Source organism: Heteronotia binoei, chromosome 3 (genome assembly GCF_032191835.1).
Source record: "Heteronotia binoei isolate CCM8104 ecotype False Entrance Well chromosome 3, APGP_CSIRO_Hbin_v1, whole genome shotgun sequence".
Classification (NCBI taxonomy): Eukaryota; Metazoa; Chordata; class Lepidosauria; order Squamata; family Gekkonidae; genus Heteronotia; species Heteronotia binoei.
The window spans coordinates 56,932,234-56,954,746 of record NC_083225.1 but is presented as its reverse complement, the minus strand read 5'-3'; the positions used below and the strand labels follow the sequence as shown (position 1 = coordinate 56,954,746).

At 43.9% G+C, this 22,513-nt stretch overlaps 1 protein-coding gene across 4 annotated transcripts in view; it reads right to left on the bottom strand.

Moving 5' to 3' along the window:
* Window positions 1-22,513, bottom strand: part of GABRG3 (gamma-aminobutyric acid type A receptor subunit gamma3) — a 570,781-nt gene that overhangs the window by 480,805 nt on the left and 67,463 nt on the right. The window contains exon 1 of one of the 4 annotated variants that reach the window (XM_060233869.1): window positions 6,143-6,215. The exons of the other annotated variants lie outside the window; for them this stretch is intronic. Coding sequence (XP_060089852.1) covers window positions 6,143-6,169 — 27 coding nt within the window. The 5' untranslated portion in view covers window positions 6,170-6,215. Of the gene's footprint in view, window positions 1-6,142; window positions 6,216-22,513 lie in introns of those variants that run through there. 4 annotated transcript variants of the gene reach the window in all.

Genomic DNA, 22,513 nt, shown 5'->3' with positions numbered 1-22,513 from the left:
AGCTGATTCCACCATACGGGGGCCATAACGGAGAAAGCCCTTTCCCTGGTGGCTTTCAGACGGGCTTCTTTTGGCCCGGGGATAGTGAGGAGATTTTGTGTTCCTGACCTCAGTGCTCTCTGGGGAACATGTGGGGAGAGACGGTCCTTCAGGTAGGCAGGTCCCAGGCCATATAGGGCTTTAAAGGTAATAACCAGCACCTTGTACCGGACCCGGTATGTCACTGGAAGCCAGTGCAGAGTCCGGAGACCCTGCTGGATGTGTTCCCACTTTGGGAGACCCAATAACAGCCGGGCTGTGGCATTCTGCACCAGCTGCAGTTTCCGGGTCCGAGACAAGGGCAGCCCCATGTAGAGGGCATTGCAGTAGTCCAACCTTGAGGTGACCGTAGCATGGATCACTGTTGCTAGGTCGTCGCGCTCCAGAAAGGGGGCCAGCTGCCTTGCCCGCCTAAGATGAAAAAATGCGGACTTGGCAGCGGCTGCTATCTGAGCCTCCATCTTTAAGGAAGGCTCCAATAGCACCCCCAAGCTCTTGACCCTGTCCGCCGCCGTGAGTGGCGCACCATCAAAAGCCGGCAGGGGGATCCCCCTCCCCGGGCCACGGCGGCCCAAGCAAAGGACCTCTGTCTTCGTAGGATTTAACTTCAGCCCACTCAGTCTGAGCCACTCAGCCACGGCCCGTAGTGCCTGGTCAAGATTTTCCGGAGCGCAGACAGGCTGGCCATCCATCAGTAGATAGAGCTGGGTGTCATCAGCATACTGGTGACACCCCAACCCATACCTTCGGGCAATCTGGGCAAGAGGCCGCATGTAGATGTTAAATAACATCGGGGAGAGAACCGCCCCTTGGGGCACGCCACAATCAAGTGAGCGCCTCCGAGATAGCTCCCCCCCAATTGCGACCCTTTGTCCCCGACCTTCCAGGAAAGAGGAAAGCCACTGTAAGGCCAACCCCTGAATCCCTGCGTCGGCGAGGCGGCACGTCAGTAGCCGATGGTCGACCGTGTCGAACGCTGCCGAAAGGTCTAACAACATCAGCACCGCCGAGCCACCCCAATCCAGATGCCATTGAAGGTCATCCACTAAGGCAACCAACACTGTCTCCGTCCCGTGTCCCGGGCGAAAGCCGGACTGAAATGGGTCGAGGACGGAAGTGTCATCCAGGAAGGTCTGTAACTGCTTTGCCACTGCCCTCTCAATAAGTTTACCCAGAAAGGGCAAATTTGAAACCGGCCGATAGTGTGTCAATTGGGCCGGATCTAAAGATGGCTTTTTTAAGAGGGGTCGGACCACAGCCTCTTTAAGTGGCGTTGGAAAGTGCCCTTCCGTTAGGGATCTATTTATGATATCCCGCACGGGATATCTAAGATCCCCCGGCAAGATTTAATAAGCCAGGAAGGGCATGGATCTAATTTACAAGTTGTTGGGCGAGCAGATACAAGAATCCTGTCAACTTCCTCCAGACTGAGGGGGTCAAAGCCATCCAGTGTATAATCCGAGGACAGGCTCGGGGCCTCAGGTTCGCTGACTGTCTCCAAACTGGCAGGGGGGTCGGGGTGGAGTGATGCGACTTTATCCGCAAAAAATTTCGCAAAAGCCTCACAGCCTATTTCCAATTCAGTAGAATTTAAACTGCCTTGCGGCAGCGTAGTAAGTCCTCTAATTACATCAAATAATTGTGCCGGGCGCGAAGTTGCGGATGCAATCTTAGCCGCAAAGAATGCTCTCTTTGCGGATTTGATTGCCATCTCATAGGCCTTCAAACTCTCTCTATAAGATGCTCGGGTCACTTCGTCTCGAGTACGCCGCCATTGCCTCTCTAGTCGTCTGAGCCCCCGCTTTTGTTGCCGCAGCTCCCGATTAAACCAGGGCGACGGTTTCGGGCGGGGGCGCAGAGGGCGCCTGGGTGCGATCTCCTCGATGGCCCTGGAGAGCCCATCGTTCCAGGACTCTACCAGACCATCCAGGGAATCGCCAGTGGGCCAGGTATCCCGTAGAGCCATTAGGAACCGTTCCGGGTCCATCAGGCTCCGCGGGTGAGCTAAAATACGCTCTCCGCCTAAACGGGTTTTGGGTGATACCTCCATACGGGCCTTGAGGGCAAAGTGATCTGACCATGGCACTGCTTCCATTGCAATATCAGTCACTGATATTCCGGCCGCAAAGACCAGGTCTAACATGTGTCCCGCCTGATGAGTGGGTGTTGTAACAACCTGGGAGAGTCCTAGTGTCGCCATGGATGACACCAGGTCCATCGCCTGGCTGGATGCCGCATCATCGGCATGGACATTGAAGTCACCCAAGACCAAAAGCCTTGGGTGCTCCAACGCCCAGCCCACCGCGGCCTCCACCAGGGATGGTAAGGCGCCGGCCGGTGCGTTAGGCGGTCGGTACACCAGCCAGATCGCCAACCCCTCCCCAACATCCCACATCAGGCCAACACATTCAACACCTGGGATCTCTGGAGCCGGAAGAGCCCTAAAGGAGTAAGCCTCTCGTATGAAAAGTGCCACCCCGCCCCCCCGCCCGCTAGTCCGTGACTGGTGAAAGACCGAGTATCCCGGGGGAACGGTCTGGGAGAGAGCTACCGTCTCCCCTTCGCGCACCCAGGTCTCGGTCACGCAACCCAGGTCCATATCCTGTTCAATCAGGAACTCCTGCAGGACAGAGGTCTTATTATTAATGGACCTGGCGTTGCATAACACCAGTGACGGAGGCGAGTAATTCAACCTGGCCCCACTACCTGTCACCGTCGGGATGGGACGAAGGCTGGAAGGGGGTCGAGCACTGTTGTGTCTCGATCTCCTTCCTTTATAATACTGCCTCGTTCCACCGTCATATCTTCCCCTCCCCAGGAGCACTGGAATCCCCAGGCCATTCATCTCCAATTAATGTCCCCCTAAATTGATGGAACCGTCCAACTACCCTCTCTTCTGCCCCCTCCTCCCAGCTGATCTATCTATTTTAACTAATCTGCCATTTACTAATTAGCTATTTAACTAAATCCCCTCTAAACTTCCCAACAATTATTAGCTAAAATTTAAATTAATTTAATCTAAAGGCTTATTAATTATAAAACCCTCCCCAATAATTATCTTTCCTTAATCAATTTGCCACAGATCAATTTTTAGTTTCAGAAGCTCCTTAATCATAAAAAACCCTCCCAATAAATATCTCAATGGCATTAAGTAAAAGGATTGCTTCTTCTGCCTTACTTCTTTTCCCAGTGGAAAATGGCTGCTGGGTGATTTAAGTCCCAACAGGGAATAAAAAAAAGACACATCTCCAGATGGTCTTAATTTCTGTATGAAGACTTAAAGAAACGTGGAGTACGCACAGAAATTCTATTGCCCAGGGCTACAGCTCCAATCCATATTGCCTCCCCTCCTTCACAGCTGCTTTTAGACCCAAACATTACCTCTGGAGTGTCAACCATAGAATTCAACATCACTTATACTTTGGCTGAAAGAGTGGCATTTAAGGACAATATACTAGACCAGGGGAAAAAAAGTCTTATTAAACAGCAGTAGAGTAGAGCATATGGGGTGATAAGCTTTGATTCCCACATAAAAGCTTTCTGATCAGCCTGCCCTATGACTGTGAGTTGAACGCCTTGCTCTGCCAGAGCTTATATCTCTCTTCCTGGGCATTCCCCAACCCACAGCCTTGAAAACAGCTGGATCTGACAAAGGTTAAACTGAAGGGAAAGTATTCCAGTGGTTCAAGAATAAAAACATTATGCAAAAACCATTATACAAAAAAACATGCCTATTCTAGTCTTTCAGTTACCAAAAATTTACATTCAGTTGTGACATATTTGTACATTGCTTTCTCTTACAAAGCAGGAAATGAGTGTAGTGCCAGAGACAAACACAGCCAGAAGAGACGGTGGAAAGAGACTGCCCTTCTCCTCTGAAAGCAGCATAAGATCCACAAAGTATATTATAAACAGGTATCTGTAGATAGTAACTTAGGGGCTGCCTGGAGCTGCATGAAGGGCATGGCAGGAGCACAGGGCTGCACACCTCAGCAGGGAATATAGGTAAGCAGCTATGACTCCAGAGGCAAGGTTGGTGATAGGTGCAACCCATGGACTGGGCTTCCTCAGGACAGCAGAAGCAGGTGGTGAACTAGCTGGTAGTGAGCTAGCAGTGCTGTGGCTTCAAGCCCTGGCAGGCCAGAAAATGCCAAACCATGCCTCTTATCCAGTGGAGTCAGGCCCCAGGAAAGCTGGCCACAAGGATTCACAGTCCTTTCCCACGTCTTTTGAGGGGTGGGAGCAGGGCTGCCAATCCCCAGTTGGGGGAAGGGGATTCCCCACTTTGGAGGCCCACCCCCTGCTTCAGGGTCATCAGAAAGTGTGTGTGTGTGGGGGGGGGAATGTCTGCTGGGCACTCCGTTATTCCCTATAGAGACCATGGGGTATAATGGCAAATCAATCTGTGAGTATCAGGGGCTCTGGGGGGCTGTTTTTTTAGGTAGAGGCACCAAATTTGCAGCATAGCATCTGGTGCCTCTCCTCAAAACACTATTCATGTTTTAAAAAGATTATACTGGAAGAAAGGCATTTAAAAGGTGTATGGCCCCATTAAATGTGATGGCCAGAACTCCCTTTGGAGTTCAATTATGCTTGTCACAACCTTGCTCCTGGTTCCACTCTCAAAGTCCCCATATATTTCTTGAATTGGACTTGGCAACCCTAGGTGGAGTTGGATGACTGGCTGGTTCCCCACAAGCCAGAGGAAGGAGAAGGACTTGACTTGCATCCCAGAGTGAGGAAATGACTGGGACTACTCTGCTGTTCATGGAGCTAGATGGATCAGGCTGAAGATTTAACCCTCCTCCCAGTCTGAGGTCTCTGCAGGGGTGGAGGGTGAACTCAGTGCACCCTCTGGTGGTCTTATCTCCAAGGAGGTGGACATGTTCAATAACCCACCAGCCATGGATCACTGGACAGCCTCCTTCTTGCTGCTAGCACTGGCCCACTTCCTCACACAGTATACATTGGCATACATTCCTCCCAATTGTCTGAGGCATTATCTATTTTATAATAGCTACAACATGTGAACTTGACAGTTGCAATTAAATGTAAAGCCCTTTTGTGTAATAGATATTGAGTGTATTTGCTGCCTTTTATATACCTCATTTGCTGTTCTCCTGCATAGATTAGTAAAGTATATTACCATGAAGACAAGTGGTTTTCTGACACGGGGAGGAATTTAAATTGCTTGTGCAGTCATTACTTTCAAAGAATATGATGGAGTCCTTGTCTGCATGGGGGAAGCCAGAACTATTTTGATTAGGACAGCTATCATCCTTGTTGTTGAACAGATATCATGTTATATAAAAGGGCAGATGTTTCTTGCCTGAACTTGATTGTTCTGCTTATGGTAAAAGATTAGCCTACATAAGAAGTTGCCACCATAGATAAAGCTAGTTTCACTTTAAAGAGGGTCAGAATTAATTAACTGTCCTGTTTGCTTTAGAAAATATTTGTCTGTAAACAGAGGGGGGAGGAAATCTTCTTGCCCAGCTTCTCAGCTTATTAACATTTTATAAATAAATAGGCTAGACAAAAATATTTTCCTTCTGAAAATATCCTGCTCAAGGTGGCTTACAAATTAAAACCACGTCATAATATTCACTGGACATAAGGAGTATAAAGGAAAAGAAAGCACCAGTCGTTTCTGACTCTGAGGTGACGTTGCTTTCACAATGTTTTCACGGCAGACTTTTTTATGGGGTGGTTTGCCATTGCCTTCCCCAGTCATTTACACTTTCCCCCCAGCAAGCTGGGTACTCATTTTACCGACCTCAGAAGGATGGAAGGCTGAGTCAATCTTGGGCCGGCTACCTGAATCCAGCTTCCGCTGGCCTCTAACTCAGGTCGTGAGCAGAGAGTTCAGACCACAGTACTGCAGTACTGTTGCTTTACCACTCTGCGCCACGGGGCCGCTAGGAGCATAAAAACTATCCATAAAACAAAACAAGGCCATTAAAAAGCTGATGATATGAACCCCATAATTAAAAGCTTGAGTAAAAAGGTATGTTTTAGCCTGGCACCTAAAAGAAAGTAAAGGAGGGTGTTCCAAAGGAGAGGTGCAACCACAGACAAGGCTCTGTCTATTGTTGCCACTCACCTCTGAAGGAGGGAACACATAGAGCATGGCTTGAGAAGCAGATCTTAACTAGTGGGCTGGATAGAATGGGAAGAGATAGTTCTTCAAAAATCCTGACCCCAGGCCATTTTGGCCTTAAAAGCAAGAACTAGCGCTTTGAATTGTGCCAGCAAACATACGGGTAACCATTGCAAATCTTTCAACCCAGGGATGATACATTCCCTGTAACCAATCTCTGGCAGTAACCTGGGACCACCACATTTTGGACCAGTTGAAGTTTTGGAACTGTTTTCAAAGGCAGCCTTACATAGAGCACATTAGAGTAATTGAATTTGATCAGAGTAATTGAACTTGATCAGAGCATGGATCACTGTGGCCAGATCAGGCTTTTTGAAGAACAATTGTAGGTGGTAAGCCAGCTGAAACTGTTAAAAGTCACTATATGCCACGGAGGAAATCTGAGTAGGGTTGCCAGATCCCAGGTTTGCCACCCCAAAGCTGCCTGGCAAGGGAAACCCCACCCTCAAATAGTGACATCATTGTGCAATATCCCTAACATGATGATGTCACTTGGAAGCAGTGTCATTGCATCACCAATGCCATGCACTGATGCTCTGAGGTTTAGGCAAACTCAGTGGTTTTGTGACAAAAAACCCCAAAACCCATAGAGTTTTTACCCAAAACCTAGAGCATATTTTGTGGAAGAACGCTTCAGGAATGTGTCCGAGATTCCTCCACCGCCTAACTGATACCTCTTGCTTTGAATTATTAAAAACTGGAGGCAATATCTGAGCTATAGTAATCTTGAGTATGCTGTTCAGGTGTTGTTCAGGTGTGTATAAGTTGCAAACCTACTTTTGATTTACTGACATTCATTACAGAATTTTCATAGGAAAATTGTGCCAGCAAAAATTTTCAGAGGAAAACATGAAATGGCTGGGCATTGTGAGCTTTTGTACATTAGCTGCTTCATGTGCTGGTCAAGAACATCTGAAGTCACCATGGCAAAGAGGGCTATGTGTTTATTTACAAAACTTCCCTAGTCTTCCCTAGAAAAATAACTGCAGCTCTTATGAGGGAGCGCAGAAACAGAGAGACAGACATGTATAGACTGCAAGAGGGCTCCAAATTTGCTGATTGGAAACATCCCAAGAGACATCAGGCACCTCTCTGGATCCATTAGCCTTCTGGAGTGGACCATGCTGGAATGGACCCCCCACCCATGTTGAGGTTTCTAATGTTCATAAATCTGAATCTCACCAGAAATTGGTCAATCCACGATAAGGACAGAATGAAAATTTCCCCCAGTACCTAAACCTCAGAAAAAACCAAATCAAGTGTATAACCTGCTTTATGCATAGATACCAGAATGTCCTGGGCCAGCCCCACAATAGTAATGGCTGCATGAAGACCTGAGCTGCTTCTGCTCTATGGCATGCCCAACGACAACAAACCCCAGGGTCCTCACCAATGTTCCCTCTAAGGTCTGCAGTTTTGTAAGCAGATTTTTTGTCCCTGTGAGCCCAAAATGGTGCTAGCTTTAAAACTGTGAGCAGAAGGGTCTAGAGCAGGGGTGTCAAACTTGCGGTCTGAGGGCTGAATCAGGCCCCCCGAGGGCTCCAATCAGGCCACCAAGCAACTGGCTGTCATCTGCTTCCTTCTCCCTCTCTCTTGCTTCCTTCTTCATGACAGCTTGCTTAGCAAGGCTTGCTCAATCACACATGAGCTACAGAGCAAAACCTCTATTTTCTCCATTGGATGAGGCTCCTCCCTTGGTGGGGAGGGAGAGCTTGCTTTGCCAGGCTCTTTCAATCACACAGCAGAGCTGCTGAGCCAAGCCTTTCTTCCTTCTGTTGTCTGAGGCTCTTCCTCCTCCTGATCCCCAGTGGAACGAAGGAAAGAGCCAGAGCTTCCTTTGCCCAGTTCCCTGGATCCCATGGAAGAAATACAAAGAAAGCACCTTTAAGGACAACAAGTGCTAATGTTTTAAGCATGTTTTATTTTTAAGTTTTCTTAAAATATTTGTGTTTGTCTGTATCCTTTATAAAGTTTATATTTCTGCTACCTAATCTTACACAGGAACACACATAGCCCGGCCCAACAAGGTCTCATTCATGTCAGATCTAGCCCTCATAACAAATGAGTTTGACACCCCTGGTCTAGAGAATAACAAGCAAGTACTTTCCAAGCAAGTAGCCAGTAGCACCCTGAGGACTAACAAAACTTGTAGCAGGGTATGAGCTTTTGTGAGTCACTGCTCACTTCTGAGAAGATGGCTTCTGAAGAAGTGAGAAGTGACTGAGAAAAGTCCCACCTCCAAGCTATGTTCCCTAGGTTCATCCCCAACACCCCAAACACACACACACACACATCCCCTATACCCCAAACACACACACACATCCCCAACACACACATCTTCTACAACCAAAACACATACACACACACAGCCCCTACATTCAAAGCACACATACATCCCCTCCACACATCCCCTCCAACTCACACAGAGCCTCTTTGATGTGATGTCTCTTTAAACAGCACAGCCAACAACCAGCCTCCCCACCCCCCAATTCCCTCCAGTGACGCTGACTACTGAGCTTGGTAGCTGATGAACAGCCAAGCTACCAGGTCAGTTCAGAAGGAGGAAGACGGTCAGAGGGGAAAGGGAGAGAGGCCAGCGGGTGGGTGGGCCACCAACTTCTCCAAGCAGTTGTGCTGGGAGAAAAATCCCTGCGCTGGACTCTGAGAATTTGTGCGCTGGAGCAGTCCAGTGCACACTAAAAGGAAGCTTGGTCCTCACAGCACTAGGCCCTCCAAGCCCAGGCTGCTGCTGCACAAGGAAGCCTGGAGGGTAAACTGCAATGCGCTACCTCACCCTCTTCACCCACCTATGTCTCTCTGAATTGTCCATTGCCTTGCTGTTGACTTGAAGTGATGTTGAAAGTTTATGAAAAAATGACTTGGATCTACTGTAGCACTTACACAGGCAGAGTGCAGCTTTCTCACCTCACCCCTCACAATGTAACCCAAACCCCACTGCTCATTGGAGGGGAAAGGATAAGGCAAGAAAGTCATGCTCCTCCCCCTGATGGAAACACAAAGTCTTTAATCACAGGCTCCTAGCTGAAGCTAAACAGAAACTAAAATTACTAAACAGAGTACCATAGTTACATTACAGGAAAACAAGACTCACTGGAAAGACAATAACACAAGGGAAAGTTGAAGTCATCAGGGACAGAAGAAGTCCCAACAGAAGACTCAATCAAGGAAGCCACAGCCTTCAGTTTGCAAGAACTGAACAAGGCTGTTAATGTTAAAACTTTTTGAGACCATTAATTGATAGAGTTGCCATAAATTGGAAGCGATTTAGCACATAACACACACACACAGTTAAATACAATTAAATAAATATTGTATTTTTATCCCTTCTGGGAACTTCAAAAAGCCTGTGGATGGCAGGAAGGCATTTACAATATCACCAAAGGACCCAAATCCAGCGTCCTCTTCTCCTTTGTAGTTCTTCTAGCTAAATTACATGCCTGGAGAGCCAATCAGAGATCCCTAGCATCAAGTCTAGTTTTGCATTTGATTTCTGACTGTATAAGATACACATTACTACTAAGAACCTAGAAACATATACTGATATTATAACACTTGGACTGTCATGTTTCTCTGAGGCTTGTAGCTTAGTAGCTGTACTGAGCAATTTCTACCCTAATCTCTACAGAAATACAGTGGAAGGAACACTTATTAAAACTAGTTTAACCTCACACTATGTCACCTGCTATGGAATATATCATTTTTGCAACCAAAGGATAGTTCTGACACAAAGTAAGGGAAAAAGACAAATATGAATGTTAGAAAGCAACTATCATATTAGTCTCTTCTATAAAACAATCACCCTGAAGTTGCATCAATTTACCAAAATTCCCCTCCAGAAATGACAGGTTACATACCCTTAAAGATAATCTAAGTTTTTTAGGTTATTTGAACAAACTGGCAGAGAAGGGAATAAATATTGACACATTGTTTGTGATTTGGTATTGGTAGAAAGAAAGTTACATATACTGCATCTTATTCTGCTGAATACACAAGAGACGTTTTTAGACTTAGGGCTGTTTGGCATTCACTGAAGGTTTAACAGATGCTCTAGATTTTCTTCTGAACTTCACACTGGTCAGTCACACCGTCTTAAGAATATACTCAGCTTTATCCCTCTGTTTAAGACTAGGGTTTTCCTTCTAGACCCTCTTCTGTGACAAGATCATTATTATCTTCTCTTTAAGATAAATAACCTTTTATTTATCCAAATAAATAAAACAGTAGATCTAAGTGTTAAGGGCCTTTCAATGCCACTTCAAACATTTGCCAAATTCTTATCTTCCAGATTGTCAGTCTTCTCATGCTGGATATTAAGTTTAAAACTAGAGAACTAATTCTCCTCTCAAATTGTGATTCTTTGTTTTACACAAAGAGAGACTGTTTAAATGATTGGAAGTCTCCTCCAGACTCTATTCTTTTTCCAAAGGATATTATTTAGTAGGTTTTTCAAATCTTCAAGCTTTGCAAAATATTAGAAATATATGTACTGCCTGTTGAAAATCTTACTGTGAGACCCAGATATCCAGTGATGGAAAGATGCCAGGCAGCTTAGTCTCTTTGGAGGTCTGTGTGGCAAAACAAACACCACAGTCAACTCATCCTACCACAAGGAGTGGAGTTCAAATGGTCAGAGACAGAATTAAGTGACCCCCGCTAAGATAGGGAGGCAACAACAAAACCCAAACATATCCATATAAAACACACACACCCTCTCTTTTTCCCTGTTCCCTTCTCCCTTGAGGAACAATAAAGTCAGGTTTGAAAATGAAAGTTAAAATTGGCTGGTAGTGCTGCAAAATTCTTAAAGCTACAGTGCAGCAAATTATTTTGCTTTGAAAAGTATCAAACACTTATAGGCCAGCCTATTGATCATATTAAAAGAATCTCATCTGGAAACCAGCTGGATAAAAGAAAACAATCAGTCACACTAATGGAAAAATCGCCAGCTGGCAATCCTTCTCCCAACACAAATAGGATTCCTGCCACTATAAGAATATAAATTATGAAATAAATATAATTTTCCAGTTCTAGACTCTGGTGTAGGCTTTTCCTGGCAACCATAACTGTAGGAAAAGCCTTGAGAATCTCACTTGTTAAGAGTAATTGAAATCTAGGCAGGCATCTTTCCACCCTCTTTTTGCACTTTGCCAAGAATGGGCCAAGTTAGGCTTTTACCTGAGAGCAGACAGATCACCATAACACCAGTTTCTGAAAAATAAGAAATTGAATTTACTGGTATTTGCAGTCACTGAATATAAATGAGAAGCATAGTAAATTGTCTATGGAGCAAATGGTTGAATAATAAATATAATCCTCTCTCTAAATCAAAAGAGCTCTAAAATTGTGCCCTCTGTGATGGTGAGTTAAGAGATAGAATAATCTTAAAACTATGGGTTTCTGTTTCAGGTCATATATTGCTTCTTCCATTCCATGGCCTTATTGAGTCTTTTCATTCAACCTCTATTGTTCCTGAAGGTTTCCCTGGCAAATTTTCTCCTCGCTAGGAAAAAATCTTGTCAGAAACATGTGACTCCTGTGATCACCAGAACAACTGCTAAGGTAATGTGCTCTTTTCTTCTCAGCAACAACTCCATCAGCAAAGGAGAGATGTCAGCTCAGGCATACCCATTTACTTCATGAGAAAAGTGCCAACACATCTTTTAGTGGCTGCAGAAAGTAGTGGGTGCACCCTGGCATCTGCTACTGATCTGATGTTGAACTGCTGGGAAGTTGTGCCTACATATGTTCACTAAGGTTCCAAAATTTATTAATCTGGATATTAATAGCTGAAAATCTGAGCAAAGGGTTTTTTTTAAAGGCTTCTAATTCTTATGACTATAGCCAAATAATTGCTTTATCTTATTTACTGATTCATTATGCATTATTTATAACATGTTTCCTTGCCTTGAATATAGGTTGCAAGTCATATCCTAGAAACTGTTACAGTTGCTGCATAAATAATTTAAGTACACAGAAAAATGCAAAAACATTAAAGGATTTTGGATTCCAATCTGTATGTTTGATAATCCACATAAGGAAACCTATTCCATGAGAGATCATTGCCCAAATATTCTCTAGCAGCGCTTTATTCTCATCTTTCAAACAATATCTTCATGAAAAATCTTGTAATCAAGGGGAAATACTTTTCCCAGCTACCTTTCTCACAGTTACCTTTCTCTTTAAGGGAAATTTAAATGTAAAGCATCTTGTGGACTCATGGCAAGCCATGGATTTATGGAATGACCTCACAATTCAGTCCTTAACAGAGTTACACTGCTGTTTCTCCCTAGCCTTGTCCAGTTTTGCCATTCACAGTCAATGGAACATTTGTCTGAAATCTGTATCACACAATGTCAAATCTAGCTATTTCCTAGAAATTCTGAAGCACACATCATCTTTTATGTTTTGAACTGTTCCGTTCTGAAATGAACAAGTTAGCTGTTGCAGATAAAGAAAATCCACATAGATACAGGAGTGCTTACTGGGCTTTGAATGGAGAAGCCGATCTCAAGTGCGGTGTTAATTTCATATATTCCAATTGCTATACATAACAATGCGCACTAAAGGGAACATTTCCCCATAAGTGTGTTCTAATAAAGCAGCGTTCATTGCTCTGCCTGATGATGAATGATTGTACTACCAGAAGAAAAAAAATCATTTCATTTCAGCACAGGCTGGGTTTTAATTCTTATCTAAATTGAGCTTCATGGTGGTTAATCTTTTCAGTTGTGGGTGACGGCAAGTATTAAGGAGACCATAGGCATTTCTGTAGGAGTGTACAAATATGCCTGGAGCCAATTTCCACTCTCTGGTTCCTATTCCCTTTTTAATAGGCACAATGAGAAAAACTTGTTAATGTCAGCTGAAAGGAAAAAGAAAATAAAAAATAGCACATCTAACCACAGTGACAAGGAAAATCTCAGAAATATAACCCCCAATAGTACTTTTCCACCTCCTTCTTTTATACTCTTCCTTTTAGACTAAACATTAGAAACGTTTAATCCAGCTCAGAATCATTTGTAGACTGGATGGCTTCTGAAAGATTAATAGTGGTGAATTAAAATATTACTTGTGTTTTTTTCCCATACAACGATGTTGTTTTGACAGAAGAGAAATGTTTTGTTCCATAGTCTTTATGTTTTTTCTCCTGGTTCTGTATGAGGACAATGTACATTAGGAATGCATTTGCTGGTCCACCTCTGCTTGCTGCTCAGTGAATTGTCCCTCATTTCAATTACTTCGTTTCTTCTCACATGGACACAGTGGCTATCCATGTACAGTTGACACACTGTGGGTCCAAGGGTCACATTCAGCCATTCAAATATCATATTTTGATGGGCAGCCTATGATTACCAGTCCATATGTTCGACAACCCACATAAAAATCTATGCTATCGGATATCATTACTCCAATATTCTCTAGCAGAGCATTATTATCATCTTTCAGACAGTATCTTCACAAAATATCTTGTAATCAAGGGAAAATACTTTTCCCAGTTACCTTTCTCACAGTTACCTTTCTCTTTATGGGAAATTCAAATGTAAAGCATCTTGTGGACTCATGCAAAAAAACCCACTAAGGAGTTCTTCAGAGTTCCAAGAATTAATTCAATGATCTGCTTTCAAATTTAACCACAATTGTTTCATCTTCACACTATGGGCTTTTAAATGACCCCTTGTTGGGTTCCAATTTACTGTGGGATTCCAGAGCTACTCAAGAGCAATGACACTTGGAAGTAAACCAGAGGGTTCCTTGAAAGGAGGAATGAGAAGCATGCTCAAGAGATAATGGTAAAGATAAGATAGTTGTATGCAAGTGACTAGGAATGTGTATTTGGTCCAAATACATATCCGAAATATACCTCATTGGTATTTTCTGGATATATTTGGGTATGCAGAGCAACATTTGGGTTTTCCAGAATACTGGTAATTGGATCCCTTCCCCCCAATTTATTAAAATATTCAGGAATATCTGGAAAACTGGGGCTGTCTTGCTCCCAGGCCAGTTTTTCCTGAAATTTTAAATTTTCTGGGTGATGGGAAGGAGGCATATCTCTGAAGCAATGAGATCAGACATTGGGAGAAGAACTAGAACTATCTGTCCAATCATGCTGATTCTTTCACAGCCTTTGATGATTCTCTGAGCATGGACGAAGAGGATAAAAGGCTCATTTGCATCCTGACTCCCTTTCAGGGCTAGATTTTTTTTTTTTTTAGCAATACTGCTCTAGTCTCTGTATTAGATTTCTAATGCTTGCTGCTGACTGCCTGTAAAGACCTTCTCATGCCTTGACATCTTCAAGACTGGTTTGCCCACAGTGGACTTTGTGTTAAAAGTTATGTAAAATTGTCTTTCAAATTTTTCTGTGTTTTGTTTTTGCCTGGATAGTTATAGTTGAAGGGGGAGGGGAAGCCTTTTTTCCTTCTAGGATTAACTTAATTTTTTTTTTGGGGGGGGGGGTGAATTAGGCTTCACTTATAGGCTTGGGAAAATATAAACTGAGTTTATATTTGTCAGTGTAGTTACAAAAATAAGTCAGCTTTTAGGTTGGAAAATCAGAAGCGGGTGTTTTGTGGAAAAATCAGTTGAAGCAAGCTTAGGTGTAGCTTTACTTAAAAAGGTAGGTCGTGTAGATTTGGAAAAAAAGGCAAGTGCAGGTTGCTGCTCAGGAGGACAGGTAGATAGAACAAGTCAAGGACAGCAGGTTAATGAGTCAGATTCAAGAGCAGAGATGGAAGTGCACCCCAAAGTGCTGCCATCTGAACCCCTACTCCCCCAATCTCCTTTGGCACCTGCAGACACATTGTATATGCCCTGAGACACTTACAGGAGTGGGCTCTGGCAGTGTCCACAGCTGCTAATTAGGGTGAGTGCCCATATTCCTCCATGGTCTGGAAATGGTTCCAGAGGTGTAACGATCCCCACTTTGCACAGTGCCAATTATACAGTGCTAGAATCAGTTGAAGGACATCTCATTCACTAGAGAGACAAAATCTCTTGGCAGCTGCAGTGTTTGCTTGCCAAGAGGAACACACTGTCTCCAACAGTAGGGAAGGATAGGGTAGGATCTTCTCAAGGCTACTGCCAAGATGGCCATGGTGAGAAAAGCCATCAGGGTTTCACCCAACAACATCTCTAAACTATATGAGCTGTGTGCCACCAATCTGCTAACTACTGGGCTAGGAAACAGATGGTCTGGCCAAACCTCTCTCTTATAGCTCAGAAGCTCCTCTTGTTTCCTTCTTGTTTCCTTGTTTCCTAGCACGCAGAGTGAATATATATTTTCCCAGATGAACAACCTTGCCAGCTCTTGGCTCTCTTGTTCCCCTACTGGTCTTCCTGAAGGTTAACCTGCCTTCCTCAACTACCAAGCCCTAGACTTTGAGAACGTATGAACACATGCATCTGCTCAGTCTGGGGGGTTTTTTGTGTGTGGGGGAGTCAGCGGGAAAAAGGTGTTCCCCAAACTTAAAACAAAACCCACACATATAACTGGAGCATGATACATTAGGAAAACAGATGAGTGTCTCAAAACAATCAGAACTCGCAAAAAAACACTTAAAATGAAACCTGTGCATGTTGTAGTGCTACAGTGTTTCTTCTTTACAGGGGTAGGAGAGAACAGAAAAGTCAGTGCTGCATGGCAGCTGCAGGTCCTGAGGCTCCTCCTGTGAGCCAGTGACAGTATATAGGTGGTAGACTATAGAGAAAGGAGAAATTAGTTGCCTCAAACCATCTCTTGCTCATTTTCTGAGGCCTTGCTTGAAAAAGTGACATTAGTGTACATGCATCTATGTCACTGTCTGGCCAGGGCTATCTGACTGCTTTGGTACTGACTTGCCAGATTGATTTGTCTTGGTTTCTGGGGTTTGCCTGTGATTCTCTAGTTTGATATTGGGCTTGTCGCTGCTGTTTTCATTTGGAGGCTTTTGGCCAGGGGATGGTCTTATGCATTTGGAGAAAGTGTAGGCATGGAATTTTTTCCCATTGGAAACAATGGCGACAAATAAGATGGCGGGGGTCACTTTATTCAGGTACAAACAGAATCAGAGCCTTTATCTAATTTGTTTGAAAGTTGGTGATTTTTAAATGGTCAAGCATGACCAGCTTCCTTGATATTTTGATGTTATTTCTTTGGAAAAAAAGCCACTCTAGCCCCTGGAAAAAAATTTCCTGTAGGGTACAAAGGACCTGTAAATTTTGGAATTCTGAAGAAAAACCAAATTTCAAAATGGTATTGGAACAAATATTGGCATGGAAATCATTCCTGAAATTCAAATCCAAAAATACTCTTTTTTTAAAAGATGTGCAACCCTACAGGTGATTCTTTAATGGATGAAGATAGCTTAAAGAACTGCTGTGTGAGAGTATAGCAGTTCTTCAATAACAGCTGAGGATGGCCCAGACTAGCCTGACCTCAACAGATCTCAGAAGCCAACCAGGCAATGGCACATTACCTCTGAACAACTCTTGACTTGAAATCCCTATGGGATCATTATGTCAGCCATGATCATTATAAGTCAGCTTCCCCCTACCAAGTAACAGCATCTAGAAGGAAGCTATCTTTGCTCTTGTACTTCAATAAACAGGGGGGGAAACCCTCTATACTTTGCTCCAAGAAAGTGTCCATAATTTCCTAATTTCTATTATTAAATTACCATACCTTGTCCTGCCTCCATTAACCCATCTATTAATTTTTTGGCACAAACCTGCTCTCTGCTTAGGTTGGGGGTGAGAAGACTAAAGAATTCTACTTCAGTGCATGATGCTGGACTCAATGAATACCTTCCATCTTACAATTCTGTGAACTCCATAATATGACTGGTATGCTCTCATTGTACTACACAAGGGGAAAACATAGAATGAATAAATTTCCCTGCTCATTTCATGTCAATAGAGGAAGAAAGTGATTTGGGGGGGAGGAAAAGCAGACCATTGTAGCCAAACAATGTAGCTTGATAACTCATCTCAACCTTTAATGAACTAATGTTTGCATAATCCATGAAGCTCGATTTAGAGCAGCTTTGCCCTAAAGATGCCCAGATGTTTGGTGTGCCTCTGATCAAGTGACAATTCTGTTCAGAGAAACAGAACTAGGGAAAACTGGATAAATCCTTTCTATTGACAGGAGGCTATGCTTGGCAGTTTTAATTCTGCTATCATTCAATAATCCAGTCCAAATATTTCTCTTCCTGTGCAATGCCCATTTCAATAAACTGGTGTAGCACAGGAAGAATAATTTGTTGATGACATCCCAAAGGAATAAAGTGAAGGAGAACAAATGATTGACAAAGAAATGTTGCATTATACTTCAATTTCAATCTATAAAGCTACTGAGTAACACAAAACAGAGGACATGCTGGTGTGAATATAAATAAACAAATTATCCAACTAGAATTTTTTTTTAAGTTTGTTCATTGCTTTAGTCACTTGAGATGGATCAGCTGGTGTTTATTCTTGAGTGATCCTAAGAACTACTTTGGTAACTGTGATAAACTTTCCACTTACTTTCCTCAGCCAGATTGTAGCAGGATTATAGAAATGTCTTACACTAAGGTGAGTTGTAATTCTTTATACCAGCTATTTAAAATCACATTGATGTTATTAATAGGTTTCAAGCAGACTGTCTGTGCATAGGATTGCAGCTTCGCTCTATATGCTTATGGTTCTCAAGACCAGCATGGATATAAACAGAGAAGAAAAAGAACCGAGCAAGGGTGGGACAAAAGAAACCAGTGGCACAGTGAGCCCACATGTGGCTACAACTGCCAGGTCAAAACCCAGAGCAGCTGACTTTCAACACCACAGGAGAGTATGCAGCCTCCATATGAAAAGTAGTGGGTCAAACACTATAGTGATTCCAGCATAGCTCTTTTATTAGCAAAAACCCAACTGAAAACCCACATGGCTAGCTGCAACTATATACACTGAAATTCCACCCAAAACACACCTTCAGCAATAAACAACCCAACAGAAAAACAGGTGCTCAGAACCTTCATTTACATGGACTTCATTCAAATTGCTATTACCTAATTGGCTGGCTCAGCAAGGGCAGCCATTCTGAGTGTAGCTGCAAGGAGCTTCTCTAACAATGGGCTTCATTCAAAAGGAATTACCTGATTGGCTGGCTCAGCAAGGGTGGCCAATCTGAATGAAGCTGCAAGGAGCCTCTCCAACGAAGGGTCTTTGTTTGAAGTTCCCAGTACACTACACCATACCATTCATATGAACTGATAAATCATTGTCATGGCAGGAAATCATGTGGGGCTCTATTAGTATAAAGTAGTACAATGACTCCAGGTCCTTCCAAGAGAAATAAAATTATCTGATTTATAAGTGTGCTCGATTTGATTCAGTTTCAGCATGTTAGCCTTCAACCCTTCATGTAGTGGGAGGGAGAGAGGAGGAAGAGTTCGAGAAATTGATAGTCCCAATGGAACTACAAAGGCAGGAATTCAATGTAATGCTGAGATTACTAAACAACCTCAAATCTGTACAGTCTCACAACTGATATATCTACATGTTTTGATTTTGCAAAGTCAGCCAAATAACAGATGTTGCCGACATAATGACATCACTTCTGATACATGCTGGAAATTACATTGCCATGTCACCAGGGCTTTTTTTGTAGTAGGAACTCCTTTGCATATTAGGCCACACACCCCTGATGTAGTCAATCCTCTCGGAGCTTACAGTAGGCCCTTTACTAAGAGCCCTGTAAACTCTTGGAGGATTGCCTACATCAGGGGTATGTGGTCTAATATGTGAAAGAGTTTCTGCTACAAAAAAAGCCCTGCATGTCACTGGCAACATAGCCTGGATCTCCCTCCTGACCAGCTGATTGACAGCAGGGGGTGGAACCTGATGGGGATACCCTGCTTCCAGCAGGGAGCTAGCAACTCTTCATAGAGTCCACCCTCCAAAGCAGCCATTTCACCAGCAGGACAGATTTCTGTCATCCAGAGTTCAGTTGTAATTCAGAGATCTCTCCAGGCCTCATTTGGAGGTAGGGCTGGCCCACCCACTAGGCAAATTAGGCATTTGCCTAGGGCACCGGGAGGGGGGTGCTACATCGGGCTCTTCCCTCCTTTGGGTGCCCTAGACAGATGTCTAATTTGCCTCTCCTACAATGCCATTTGGTTGCCCACCCACCATCTTCTGCACACACCCCACCCCGCATTGCTCCTGCAGCCAAGGACACACTCTGAAGAGTGAAGCCAGCCTGCTCTGACGGTAGGCTTCTGACTGTGGCACTCTCTCTAAGAGTGCTTAGGCTGGGAGAGCCTCACTCCCCCTTCCTTCTGGTTCCCCGTCAAAGCCAGTAAGGAGCAGGCTGGCTTCGCTCTTCTGAGTATGCTGTCTCTCTGTGTGTGCACATGTGCTTGTGAAGCCGGCCTGCTCCTTACTGACTTCAATGGGGCTCTGACTGTGGCACTCTCCCTAAGAGCACGCAGGCTGGGAGAGCCTTGCTCTCCCTCCCTTCCAGTTCCAGAATGGAGGGGGAGTGGAGCTCTCCCAGCCTGCATGCTCTTAGAGAGAGTGCCACAGTCAGAGCCCCATTGAAGTCAGTAAGGAGCAGGCTGGCTTTGCTCTTCTGAGCGCATTGTAGGTGATCCCATGTGTGTGTGCTCACACTTGGTGGGGTGTGGAGCTGCAAGCAGGGGAAAGGGAGGGAGGGGGCAGTGGCACAGAGGAGGCTAGGAAGCCAGTGAAGGACCCCTACAGCCCTCAAACCACAGGGCTTCCATGGCTTGTCCGCTGTGCAGGCAGTGAGTCACGGCACTGTGGGTACCACTGCAGAACAGGGTGGCAGGCAGTGAGTCTGCTTGGGGCACCATGTGCCCTAGGGCCAGCCCTGTTTGGAGGTTGGTAATCCTAGGCCTGGTAGCAATCATTGGGTTACATGATGCCACTCAACTTGCATGACTCAACTAGGCCTGGATGCTTGCTGAAGAGAGAAAGAGAAAGTGATGAGGTGAGGTGAGGAGGCAGAAAAAGAGATACTGATGGATTAGAGAGCAGAAAGAGAGACAGACACGGAGGAAAGAAGTAAGAGTAAGAAAAGGGGTGGGAGAAATAGTGCACAAGTGGGGGAAATTATTCTATGCAGGTTTCACAGACTCCTCTTTTTTATTTAATGCATTAAATCTATTCTACTACCCACTTACTCCAAAGGAGTCCTGATGATGTTAATGAGATTGCTCAAGACTAATTAGGTGCTTGAACTCTAAAAAAATCATTAACACCTCCATATGAACTTCACTGTGGGTTTTTATAAACTCAGGTTAGGGTTGTTTCTTTTTTGTGGGGGTCAGATTAGAAGCACATTCGTGAATATTATTCACAAATCAGATTTCAACTGTCTAGTGCAGAGGGAAATTGTCTTTTCTGCAACAAACAATTGACCTCACTGGGATGGGATTGTCTTGTTCTCATTGGAATAAAAATTATTAATCTTCATATTTGTCAGCCCTTGAAAACTCAGGAGATAATGTTGTATCCACTTTCCTAAGATCAAAGGTAATTATATATTGTTAGATGCTAGAACACACATTCAACATTATTTTCATATGATAGCTTCTTTCTGGAGGGCTGTACTGTACTTCTATTGAATACAAGTTAAAATAGTTCTATGATTTATGCAAGATAGTCAATGGATAGCATAAGCCAGAGATGAGGTGACCTTGTAGATGAGCTTGTGAAGGTCGCAGTATTCCTAGGAGTTTGCTTGAAGGTGACTATGGAGAGATTTGACAGTTAGAAAAATGGAAGTGGGAGGATTAGAGGTAAAAGGAAAGCAAGTTTGATGGGAGTTGATAAACTATGAAGGACAATTTGACAGGAATTTTATGCTAATGTGATATCTAGAGTAATACAGAGGAAGGGGTTCAATACAGAAAGTCATAAGATCAGACTAAAATTATTTTAGCAAATAACACAACTGCTATCTAACTTTATTCCTCAAAACATTTGATATTTACAAAATACATATATTCAGGCAAAAAAAGCATGTTTTTAATGGTGCTAATCCTGGCTTCTTTTTATTCTTTCTTTTCTGAAATGGTCACTGGAAGATATGACCAAACCTCCAGCAAAGCTTGTATGCAATACAGCAGGGGTGGCCAACGGTAGCTCTCCAGATGTTTTTTGCCTACAACTCCCATCAGCCCCAGCCATTGGCCATGCTGGCTGGGGCTGATGAGAGTTATAGGCAAAAAACATCTGGAGATCTAACATTGGCCACCCCTGCAATACAGTTACGTCTAGCTCGGAAATTGAGGACACTCTTGTACCTTAGCACTTACAGAGAAGAAGAAAAAGTGAAATTCCAGCAGGTGTTTTTGCAACTTTTTTAGTAACCCTTACAAGTACCACACCACTTAGGGCTGCTGAGAACTACCATGGATCCCTGGACAAAAATTTCACCAACGCCACCTTTGACTCCGATCCAAATCAAATATCATAAAAGAAATCACTTGGCTTGCTGTTACCCTGAATCTATAGTAATAAAAAGATGGCCTGTCTGTCCACCTTTCTCCCCAATCAGTTCCTATAATTCTCCTCTCCTCCATTTTATCCTCACAACTTAAAGGTCACCCAACAAGCTTCCATTGTGGAATAGGGATTTGAACCTGGGTTTCCCAGATCCTAGTCACTGCACCCTACTGGCAGGCATCAGAGAAAAAAGCTAGGGGTGTGGTCACACGTCACATTAAAAGCGGGTGTGTGGCGTTCAAATTTGAACCGCTGAATATTGATTTGATGTAGGGCTGTTCAGACAAGCATCCAAGAATGCGACTCATTCTGTTGTTGAGTGATCAGACATCCAATACTATAACGCTCTTTTCTTGGAGCATGTGTGATCAGATGGTGATTTCTGGGAGGGAGGGGGTCCATTGAACATGTGCCCAACTGTTTGGAGGTGGGAAATCAAATGTTGCTTTAGAGGTGGGGGGGAAAGGGGGGAAAGTTTCCAGAATTAACGTTGCCTATTCAAGCCAGGGAACTGCTTTCCTAGAAACTGACAGTGACAATGATATCTGGAAATCCTCCACATTGAAAAAATATATATATTTTTTCCTTTTTTTAAGAGTGGGATAACGTCCCCCCTCCCCCCAATCCTGTGTTGATTGGAGAAACAGAAGTGTCACCTCAGATTCCCGGATGATCTGGCAATGCGCATGTCTGCTGGGGCTTTTTTTAAAAAAAAAAGTGGGAGGGGTGGTAAACATTCCAAGGGGCAGTATCGCACATGAGCTGTCCAAAAAGGAAAAAGCTGATCTTGTGCCGCTT